Raw genomic sequence first — 11,817 nt, forward strand, 5'->3', positions numbered from 1 at the left:
CAAGGAATATTTGTAACGATAACATATACTTCTAAAACACCCCTTTAAAAACAGGGTCCCGGGGCTAGGATGTCGTAGTTAAGAAGATTTAGGGAAAAGATAAGGAAAAATTACCATCTTAGGTGAAAAATAGTCCAAAAAGTTCGTAAGAAAAGCGTAAGTGGTAAATAATAAGCTCTTCAGTACTACGATGTTCTTATCAGCTGAGTAAAATCGTCTGGAGATAGTAAGATTAAAGATACTGAGAGAGAGAGAGAGAGAGAGAGAGAGAGAGACCAACTTAAAGATACATATCGCATTTACAAGCCACCTCGACACACGTACCATCTTCAACTGGCATATTCCACCTCCTAATACCACCACACCAGGCTGCAGTGAGAGAGCCCTGGTATAAGTCAGTATAAACGGTTCGACATGAGGGCCCAAGTGGTGGCAGGCGAAAGTGTGGGAGGTGAATGCTGGGCTAAGAGGATGTAAAAGTAACATTCTTCTTAGTTTAATCTTGAAGACGATTTAGTTTATCTTAGAAGGGCCTCTCGTACTGAAGGGGTTTTATTTTCTATCTATCCCTCCACCTCAGTCTATCGTAAAATAAAAATGGTAGGTATATAGTAAAGAGATTCCATTAATAGACTAACAGTATTATCACATACTTAACTACCACAACTACCACACAGCTACCACAACCACCACAACGACCACCACTAACAGAACGACCAGTACCACCACCACAACTACCAACACCACTAACAATTACTACCAACACTCATCACCACAACTCCTGCCACTACCACCACCATCACCACCACCACAAGCACCCCTACCATTACCACCACCACCACCATCCCTACCACCACTACTACCACAGTTACCATCACCACCACTAACAATAATTACTCCCAACACTCATTACCACAACCCCTACCACTACCACCACCATCCCTACCACAACTACCACCACCACCACCACCACAGCTACCACCACCACCACCACTACCACAGCGGTAAGTATTCAGCCCAGCCTTACACACACACATTCCCACTTTCCGATTTTCATAACTTTGCCTGTTATGTTTGCCTTCGCGCTGAGAGAGAGAGAGAGAGAGAGAGAGAGAGAGAGAGAGAGAGAGAGAAGGAAGAGGGAAGTGGGAATTTATGTGTTTAAGAGTCTATAATGCCGGTAGTGTGTGTGTGTGTGTGTGTGTGTGTGTGTGTGTGTGTGTGTGTGTGTGTGTGTGTGTGTGTGTGTCATGTACGTAATTCCGATGCTAAGTGTTTTGGCTGAGGTGGTGGAGGAATGAATGAAGACAGTGTGGTGATTGTGGTGAAGGATATACACACGCCTGGAGATTGTGGTGATTGTGGTAGTACTGGCCTTTAGGGATGGTGGTTGCTGTGGTTGGAATGGTGGTGGGAGAGGTGGTGGTTGTGGTAGGTGGTAATTGTGGTCGGTGGTGGTGGTGGCAGTGGTGATGGTGGGTGTGGTAGGAATGTTGTTGTTGTTGTTGGTGGTGGTGGTGGTGTGGTTGTGGTGGTGGTGATGTAGTAATGGTGGTAGGTGGGTGGTAGGTGTGGTTGGTGATAGGAGTAGTAGCAGTAGGTGGTCATGATGGTGGTTGTTGTGGTAGGTAGTGGTAGTAAAGACAGAAAATAGTTGTTGTAGTGGTTGTTATTGTCCTTGTTCATGTTATATTAAATTAAAACAATAAAAAACAGCATAAAAAAAAAATAATGGTACTAAAATGGCAGCAAATGGTAGCAGAGGCAATGGCAGGAAATCCCATAATGGCAGTAGTGGTAGTAATCATGGTAGCTACAATGCTGGAGGTGGTAGCAGACGCATTAGCAATAAATCTATGGAGTAATTCTAGGGACAAGTACAGAAATGGTGGTAGTTGTGGTAGGAATGGTGGTAGTTGTGGTAGGAATGGTGGTAGTTGTGGTAGGAATGGTGGTAGTTGTGGTAGGAATGATGGTAGTTGCGGTTGGAATGGTGGTAGTTGTGGTAGGAATGGTGGTAGTTGTGGTAGGAATGCTGATAGTTGTGGTAGCAGTTGTGGTGGTGGCGAGGGTGGTGGTGGTGAAGTTTGGTGGGAACAGTAGTAGTAGTAGTAGTAGTAGTAGTAGTGGTGGTGGTGGTGGTGGTGGTAGATGACATGATGGTAGTAGATGCAGCAGAAGATAGTGGTAGTTATGGTAGTTTATGGTAGCTGTGTTGGTGGTGGCAGGTGTGATGGAGGTGGTAATTATGATGGCAATGGTGGTAGTTATGGTAGCGATGATGGTCGTTATGGTAGCGATGATGGTCGTTATGGTAGCGATGGTGGTAGTAATGGTAGCGATGGTGGCAGTTATGGTAGCGATGGTGGTAGTAATGGTAGCAATGGTGGTAGTTATGGTAGTGATGGTGGTAGTAATGTTGGTAGTGTTAGCGTAAACTGCAATAAATTTGATAAAAGGAAGGAAAAGAGGTTATATGTAGGGGTGAGAGAGAGAGAGAGAGAGAGAGAGAGAGAGAGAGAGAGAGAGATTATTAAAACAAGACGAGAAATAAAAGAGAAAGAAGAAAATGACAGGAAAATGAAGAGGAAAATGAAGAAAAAAAAAGAGGGGATAAAATGAGTGAGAAACGAGACATAATGAAATGAGAGAGAGAGAGAGAGAGAGAGAGAGAGAGAGGAAACAGGAATTACACCGGCCTGTAAACAAGGACACAAACAAAGGAAAGGATATAAGAGAGGAGAGATAAAGAGAGGGGAGGAAAGTGGTCAGTTGGGAGGAAGGGAGGAAAGAGCAAGGAGGGAGAGGGATGGAGACGAGAGGGAAGAGAGGGAGGGAAGAAGAGGAAAGAAGGAGAGGAAGTGGTCTTGGAGGGAAGGGAAGGGGAGGGAAGGGAAGGGAGGGAAGGGAAGGGAGGGAAGGGAAGAGAAGGGAAGGGAAGGGAAAGGAAGGGAAGGGAAGGGGAAAGGGTGAGGAGGAGAAGGAGAGATGAATGAGGAGAAAGAGAGAAGAGAGATGAGAAACAGATAGAGGGAGGTGGTAAATGGGGGAGGGGAAGGGGGAGGGGGAAGAGGAGAGAAGGAGGAGGAGGGAGGGGAAGGAGGAAGGGGAAGAGGAGAGAAGGAGGAGGGAGGGGAAGGGGAGGGTTGAATAAAAGGAGGTGAGGTGAGGGGATGGAGGGAAAGGAGAAACAAAGAGGGTGAGAGGGGAAAAGTTAGGGAGAGGGAAGGAGAGAAGAGAGAGAGGGAAGAAGAGAGAGATGGTAGACGGGTGAGAGGGAGAGAAAGAGAGAGAGAGAGAGAGAGAGAGAGAGAGAGAGAGACAGACAGACAGACAGACAGAGAGAGAGAGGAGTGGGGGGTGAGAGGAGAGAGGGGAAGAGAGTAGGGAGGGGAGAAAGATATAAGAGAGAGGGATAAAAGGGAGGGTAAAGAAATGAACAGCAGGAGGAGTGGGAGGGGGAAAGAGAAGAAGGGGGAGGAGAGAGAGAGAGGGAGAAGGAAGTGGGGTACATGGGCACGAGAGAGGGGGAAGAGAGGGAGAGGATAAAGAGAGAGAAACAGGGGAAGGAAGAGAGAAGAAAGATAATATAAAAATGAAAGAGGGAAGGAATCAGGAGGAAAGAAAAAAAATGCGAAAATAAATTTGAGTTATAAAGAGGGGAAGGAAGGAAGGAAGAAAGGAAGAAATATTGTGGAGAGAGAGAGAGAGAGAGAGAGAGAGAGAGAGAGAGAGAGAGAGAGAGATTCAGTACCAAAAACAAAGAAAAATTACCACAAAAAATAACCTTAAGAATTTTAAAGACTAAATAACAGACCAATTTAAATATGATCCTTTGCTATGAACACGATGCTTGTCACGAATAAGTGCAACGGGTAGGATATAGAACCGTAGCATTATCTCGTTCTCCCACTGAGCTACGCGAAATAAGCCGCAAAAGGACGAAAATCTGGGCCAAGTTAAGGTAAAAAAGGACTATAATAGAAAGACGGAAATGAAAAAATAGGTCGGTAGATGGACGGCGTTAAGGGAAGCTCTTCGTTATGAAAGGATTAGAAACTTTCTCCATTAAACTTTTGAGTACAATTGGGTGTTGTTGTTATTCTTTTTTTTTATTTTGGTTTCCGACAGGCGATTTTTCAGCATGGGGGGGGGCGATTTATAAGGAAGGGTTTATTTAAGATGAGGAAAATAGTCTTGTGATGTAACACAATATCCGTATGTATAGGATTTTCAGTCTTCTATACTTCTGGCTTGTGTTGTTTGAATTGAGAGACACTAAACACACCCACCCACACACCCACACCCACACCCACACAATTGTCTCCATACCAACAAGAACTCGACAAAAAAGAAAAAAAATACAAGGAATAAGGAAAGCAAGAACAGGAAAAGACGAAAAATCAACTCACCCATCCAAGTGCTGTTGGTAATGATCTTCAGGATGTTGGCAGGATCCATGGCTGATGTTGGAAGTGTTGGCAGTGGTAATAGCTTCTTCCCTTGCTGTGGTGGTAGTGGTGGTGGTGGTGGTGGTAGCTGTGGTTAGTGGTTCCCTTGGTCTGGCAGTTGTGGTAGTAGTGGTTGTGGTGGTAATGCTCTCTTCTCTTTGTGGTGTGGTTGTGGTGGTTGTGGTTAGTGGTTCCCTGGTCTGGCAGTTGTGGTTGTGGTGGTGATATTTTCCTCCTTCCTTGCTGTGGTTGTGGTAGTTGTGGTTAATGGTTCCTCGGCCTGGTAGTTGTGGTAGTAGTGGTAATACACTCTTCTCTTGGTGTGCTTGTGGTGGTTATTGATAGTGGTTCCTTCGCCCAGATGCTTTTTTCGGGTGCATTATTGAGGTGCTATATTGATTTTACTGAGATCCTGTATAGTGGTGTTTTATTCTGATTCTTTATTCGAGTGCTTTATTCAGGCTGGCGACAGACGATTTTCCGCAGGTGAGAGGGGTTGATTAAGATGACTGTGTAAAAAAATCGTCCTTTACTTCTTCATTTACGTTTGTCTGTTTTTTTGTTTTTTTTTCACATTTTCTCTACACAATTTTTGTTTTCTATTATCATTTTTTTACATTTTTTACATTTTCCTTGTGCGAATTTTCTTATTTCCTATTTGTTTTCCTAGTTTTCTTCTTTAATTTACAGTTTTACAATTTGCTTTGCGCACTTTTTCTTGTTTCCATTTTTTTTTTTTACATTTTTTACGTTTTCTTTGCACACTCTTTCTTATTTCCAAAATTGTTTTCAATCCTTTTTTCAGTTTTTTTTTTTTTTTTTACATTTTCTTTGCGCAATTTTTTTTTTTATTTCCAAATTTGTTTTCAGTCTTTTTTCTTTACATTTTTTACTTTTATTTCTCAATTTCTTCCGATTTCTTGTTTTCTTTATTTACATTTTTATTTTTTTACATTTTCTTTAGGCAATTGTTATTTTATATTTTGTTTTTTGAGTTTTTACATTTGTTTACATTCTTATTTTTTTACATTTTCTTTAAGCAATATTTATTTACTAATTTGTTTCCATGTTTTCTTTTTTTGTTTTTACGTTTTCTTTGTCTACTTCTTTTTATTTACAAATCTGTTTTCTGAGTTTATTTTTTACATAATTTTCATTTATTTACATTTTCTTTGCGTACATTTTCTTATATTTATTTTTTTTAGCTATTCGTAGTGGTGTTCATTAAAGTTATTCAGATTTTTACTTAAGTACAACAATTTTAGTTCTTTCACATATATTCACTTTACTACGCTGATATAATTTTCGTAAGAGAATGCACAGCTGTTTAATTTCACATAGATTTTTTTTTTCACATCCACAATATTGTTAGACTTAAGAAGATATTTTTACGGTTCTTTACTACGATGAAGAGTCACATTCTTAAGATCATTTTTTCTCTTTGCTGCGATGATCTTATAGGATGTATAGGAAGATTTATTTTTCTCTACCTTAACTAACGCTACTTTCCTCTAACTTTACTAAGACAATAAACAGCTGCGTAAGAAAGTTTTGTGTATGCTTCTGTTTTTCTATATCTGTCTATCTATCTATCTACCTATCTATCTATCTATACATCCATTTATCTTTGGCACGATGATACTAGTTTTGTTTGCTTGTTTATCTATCTATCTATCTATCAATCTATCTATCCATCCATTTTTACCTTTGGGACGATGATACTGACTGGCGAACGAAGATTTATAACACAGTTGCTTACGAAAGAAATAGAACTGCTTTACTCCGAATTATCTTTATTACGAACAATATTTCACTTAAGTCCGATCATTTTAGCTGCTTACGAAGATTTCTGATTTTCCCTTAGCACTGTTTTCACTCCGACTTTTTTTTTTATTTCATATCTATTAATATTTACGATAATGTTATTTGCGTAAGTTTAATAGACGTTTTTAATAATGTTTTTTTCACTTAAGATGATTTAGTTTAAGAAGATTTTTATTCGTAACTAAGATTATTTTTTGTCTACGATGATGTCAGGTGGTTACGACAATTTTTACTGCTGTTCCGCTGCTACGATGATGTCAGCTGGTTTACGATGATTTATTTAGTTACGATGAAGTCACTTAGGAATATTAGTAACTTCCACTTTGTTACGATGATGTCACTTGCCTACGATGATGTCACTTGCTTACGATGATGTCACGAAGATTTATTCTCTTCGTTACGATGATGTCACTTACGAAGATAATTTTCACTTTGTTACGATGATGTCACTTACGAAGATTTATTCTCTTTGTTATGATGATGTCACTTACGAAGATTTATAACGTCCATTTTACGATGATGTCACCTGCCTACGATGATGTCACTTGCTTACGATGATGTCACTTGCTTACGATGATGTCACCTGCCTACGATGATGTCACTTGCTTACGATGATGTCACCTGCCTACGATGATGTCACTTGCTTACGATGATGTCACCTGCCTACGATGATGTCACTTGCTTACGATGATGTCACTTGCCTACGATGATGTCACTTGCCTACGATGATGTCACTTGCTTACGATGATGTCACTTGCCTACGATGATGTCACTTGCTTACGATGATGTCACTTGCCTAAGATGTTCGTAAGACTGTACCGTGCTTCTCCCCTCCCCAGCCTTTCACCAGTAGCTCCTCAGTCCATCCTGGAAGAAAAAATATGACTGTTTAGTAATGTCTTAAGGTTTTGAAGTCACTTATTTTGTCTTTATGGGTTTCTAGACAGATAAATAGATACACAGATAGATAGACTGATAGACTGATAGATATACTGAATGAATGAATGACGAATGAATGAATGATAGATAAAGAGATAGACGGATAGATTGATAGATAGATAGATAGACAGATAGATAGACAGACAGACAGACAGACAGACAGGTAGGTAGGTAGGGGGAGAGAGAGAGAGAGAGAGAGAGACTTTTTTCATCACATAAGGCCACTAAGGGAAGTAGGCTAGTCATCTGCCCTTACATCTACTAGTCTACCCTAGCCTAGCCGCGGGACCCTACGCCTCGAAATAGAGATAGTAAAACACCCCTACTACCTTCAGGCCTTTGGTTCCTTCTTTAAATAAAAAATAAAAATACTACCCTTACCATTCTTCTCTGGCGTGCGTCTAGGGTAAAATTATGAACAAACCGCCATAAATCCCACGTTACGACAGGGGTTTACGTCGGGTCGTAGTTCAGGCAGTGTATTAAAATTTTGCCTTAACGTCCTTCTATCGCCATATTCCGGGTCATGACCATTTTGAACTATGACCCCACTCCCCATTATATAATTTTTTTCTTAATTTTATATGGGACGTCTGAAATCTCGTGTATGGATTATTTTTTTACTTAATTTGTTTTCCTTTCCTCTATTCATCATTTGTAAAAAAAAAAAAAAATGTGGAGGGGGTGGAGTGGGTTCTACTTGTAAATCTGAATGAGAGAGACTTCATTCCTCTTGCATATGGCCCCACTCCCTCTTTCATAAAATCCTTCCCTGAATTTATATAGTGGAAGGGGTGGAGTGGGTTCTACTTGTAAATTTGGGTCCTAAGTGGTCCCTGCTTTTAAATACAGATATAGAAAATCTCACATCTAAATACAATATGAATAAAATCGTCTGGTTCTGGTCTAATTTAACAAAGCCTACTACCTCTCAATAAAGCCAGCAAAACCTCTAAATCATCTGGCTCTTGGTGATTTAGTAAAGCCAACTACCACTAAATAAAGCCCGCAAACCATTTAAATCACCTGGCTCTGGGTGATTTAATAAGGCCTAAATAACGTGTGAAAACAATCTAAATCACCTGGCCCTTGGTGATTTAATAAGGCCTACTGTCTTTAAATTAAGCTGCAAACCTTCTCCCTATGCCTATTAACCTCTAAATAACGTCTACAAACCATCTCCCCCGGTAAACTCCCCGATCTAGCCATGCGTTCGTCACCCCGCCTTGAGATGGGCGAGTCAGGTCGGGCCAGGCAGCCACTAAAGGTCAAAGAGCCGTATAGGTCAGCGAGGCGTCTTTACAGGGTGAGGTGTGGCCGAAAAACTGGCACGAGATCCACACAAAACGGGGCCCAAGTTTGTGAAATGTGCTGAGTGAGGATGTGGAGGGAGTGAGGAAGGAAGGGGAGAGTAGAAGGGAGTGGGAAAGGAGGGGGAGCAGTGGGAAGGGAGTGGGAAGGAGGAGGAGCAGTGGGAAGGGAGTGGGGAGGAGTGAGGAAGGAGGGGGAAGGAGTGGAATGGGAATTAGGAAGGAGAGAAGAGTGGACTGGGAGTTAGAAAGGAGGGGGAGGAGTAGGAGGGCGTGGGAAGGAGGGGGAGCAGTGGGAAGGGAGTGGGAAAGGAGGGGGAGCAGTGGGGAGTGGGAAAGGAGGAGGAGGAGTGGGAAATGAGTGGGGAGGAATGAGGAAGGAGGGGAAAGTGGACTGGGAGTTAGGAAAGAGGGGGAGGAATGGGGAAGGAGGGGGAAGAGTAGGGAAGGAAGGGGAAGAGTGGGGAAGGAGGGGGAAGGGAGAGGGAAAGAAAGGGGAGAGAGCTGGAGTTAAGGGCGAGGCGGGAGTGAAGGACGAGGGGGGAGGGAGTGAAGAATAAGGGGGACTGGTAGTAAGAATGGAAGGGGGGGGGAGTTAGGATGGAATAGGAGGACGTGAGGATGGAGGGGATTAGTGACCGTGATCGTTATTTGAGCACAAGTTAGAAGTTAGGAAAGAAGGAGTGACTTAAGCAGGTGGGTGTTGGGATGAGGCGGGGAAGAAAGAAGCATTGGTGGAGAAAACAGAAGAATTTGGTGGGGAAGAGGGTAGGAGTGGTGGAGAAGACAGCAGGAGTGGTGGGGAGGAGGGCAAGAATGATGGGGGAGATGGGGAGGATAGATTGAGATGAACAGGATGGGGAGGGACTAACTGGAAAGACAGACCCACACAAAAGAAAGACGCTTTTGAGATGTATTCAGAGGGGGATGGGAGGTGGGGGGATGGTGAATAGGGGGAAGGAATTGGAGGGAGGGGAGGGGATGGGGAAGATGGTAGGAACTGGTGTGGGGGAGGGAGGGATTGGTATGGATGGAGGGGGACTGGTTGGAAAGTTTCTAAAATGTGTTGGCGTGCTGTGGGAGGTGAGGGGTTGGGGAGGAGGATAGAGGGGGGGGAGGGAAGGATCGAGGAATGGTGGGGTTGGGATGAAAGTCGACTAGAACTGTGTGTGTGTGTGTGTGTGTGTGTGTGTGTGTGTGTGTGTGTGTGTGTGTGTGTGTGTGTGTGTGTGTGTGTGTGTGTGTAATAAATAGAGGAGGAATGGGAGAAATAAAGGCAGGAGGGTCAGTAAGGTGGTGAAGGCAGAAGGAGTGACAAGGGAACTGGGGAAAAGTTGGAGGATTAGTATGAAAGTCGAGGCACGTACAACAAGAACGAAGTTTGTGAAATATGTTGCTTGGTGGGGAGCTCTGGGGAGGGGAAGGGAAGACGAGGAGGGGGAGATAACTGGGACGGGAAGATGCATGGAGGGATGAAGGATTGGCAGAAAACTGGGATGGGATTGGTGGGGAAGGGGGAGGAGAATTGCCTGGGGAAGAAATGGGGAAATTACTAGAAGTCGGGGAAGAGGAAGAATTGATTTTGTGAAGTGTATGGATTAGTCTGAGGGGTTGAGAGGAGGGGAGGGAAGGGGAGGGGAGGGGAGGAATGGGGAGGGAAGGGGAGAGGAGGGGAGGGGAGGGGAGGAAGGTCAGGAGGTAAAAAAATAATATCAGTTTTAAGAACAACCATTGATGGGTCGAGGCTACAGGGTATGGCAAAAGTTTTCACCCGTGTATTTCTATGTGCAAATAATATACAGTAATAGTTGTGATATAATTTTGGGTTAAATTTTGTGGCTAACTTGAAAATCACGTAAGAGGTTGACATATATATATTTTTTAGAGAAAGAGGTCAAAGGTCAAGGTCACATGGTAAGGTGTCTCGAAGGGTTCAGTAAAAAAAAAATACAAACAAAAAAAAGATTCTATACTGAGAAGAGGCAGCTTGAATATGTGTGTGTGTGTGTGTGTGTGTGTGTGTGTGTGTGTGTGTGTGTGTGTGTGTGTGTGTGTGTGTGTGTGTGTGTGTGTGTGTGTGTGTGTGTGTGTGTGTGTGTGAGAGAGAGAGAGAGAGAGAGAGCAGTGTGGGTGGAGGGCATTTAGGCGGGGGAGAGGCAATCTAGAAACCAAATTTACGGGACACCAAAAAAGAGGGGGGGGGAGATGGGATGGGCGGAGAGGAGTGGGTGGGATGGGGAGGGAGCGGGTGGGATGGGATGGGAAGAGAGGAGTAGGCGGGATGGGGAAGGAGTGGGTGGATGTGGTGGATGAGGTAGGACACAAGAAATTAAATGTTAAAAAAAAATAAATAAATAAAAAATGGAGTAAACGAAACGAAATAATGAGAGAGAGAGAGAGAGAGAGAGAGAGAGAGAGAGAGAGAGAGAGAGAGGAAAATCCGAAATCCAGAATATGGGGCAGAAAAAGTGAATGGTTGGCCGGAGAGGAGTGGGAATTAGGAGGACAGGTGTAAAAATTTGAAGGTAGGCAGGTAGGGTGAGGGAGAAGGAAAAGAGGAGGCAGGGAGAGAAAGAGGACGCAGGGAGGGTAAAATAAGGGAGAGAAGAGGAGAGGGGAGGAAAGAAGGAAGAGTAGGTAATGTTAAGCCTGGAGGGGAGAGTGAGGGAGAAGGAAGAGAGGAGGTAGGGAGAGAAGCAGGACGCAGGGAGGGTAAAATAAGGGAGAGAAGAGGAGAGGGGAGGAAAGAGGAGAGGTTAGGTAAGTTTGAGACCCACCACCATCTCCTGCCCTATTTGGCTATCCTTGTCTTTCACTTTCGGAATAGTTAGGTTGGATAAATTCTCAAAAAGAGGAATAAATCTGTTGCTGTTTTGCTTTCCTTCGTCCTTCTCCTTAACCCTCTCTCCCTTCAACTTCTCCCCTCACCCTCATTCCCCTCCCCTCTCTCCCTTCAACCTCTCTCCCCTCACCTTTCCCCTCATTCCTCTCTCACCTTTACCTCCATCACCCTTCCCCTCATCTCACCCTCAAGTCCCCTTACACCCTTACCTCACCTCCCCCCCTCCCCCCCCTCCCCCCTCCTCACCCCTCCCCTCCCCTCCCCACTTCCCCTCCCCCTCCCCTTATGTAAAGAGGCCGTGTCTGTCTCCCCACAAGTACGGGATATGAGAAAATAGGGCAGGTTTGGCCGGTAAGGAAGCTATCACTCTTGCCTCACTTCCCTTCCTGAGAGAGAGAGAGAAAGAGAGTGTGTGCGTGTGTGTGTGTGTGTGTGTGTGTGTGTGTGTGTG

The 11,817-nt window shown here is 43.6% G+C and overlaps 1 protein-coding gene across 1 annotated transcript in view; it reads right to left on the reverse strand.

Moving 5' to 3' along the window:
• The window catches only part of LOC145397609 (putative neural-cadherin 2), a 108,274-nt gene extending 103,813 nt beyond the window's left edge, over window positions 1-4,461 (reverse strand). The window contains exon 1 of the mRNA XM_080270653.1: window positions 4,413-4,461. Coding sequence (XP_080126779.1) covers window positions 4,413-4,461 — 49 coding nt within the window. The remainder of the gene's footprint in view (window positions 1-4,412) is intronic.
• Window positions 4,462-11,817: the final 7,356 nt, after the last annotated feature.

This window comes from Coenobita brevimanus, chromosome 5, assembly GCF_032717465.1.
Source record: "Coenobita brevimanus isolate Jiangsu-jjx chromosome 5, ASM3271746v2, whole genome shotgun sequence".
NCBI classification, from domain to species: Eukaryota; Metazoa; Arthropoda; class Malacostraca; order Decapoda; family Coenobitidae; genus Coenobita; species Coenobita brevimanus.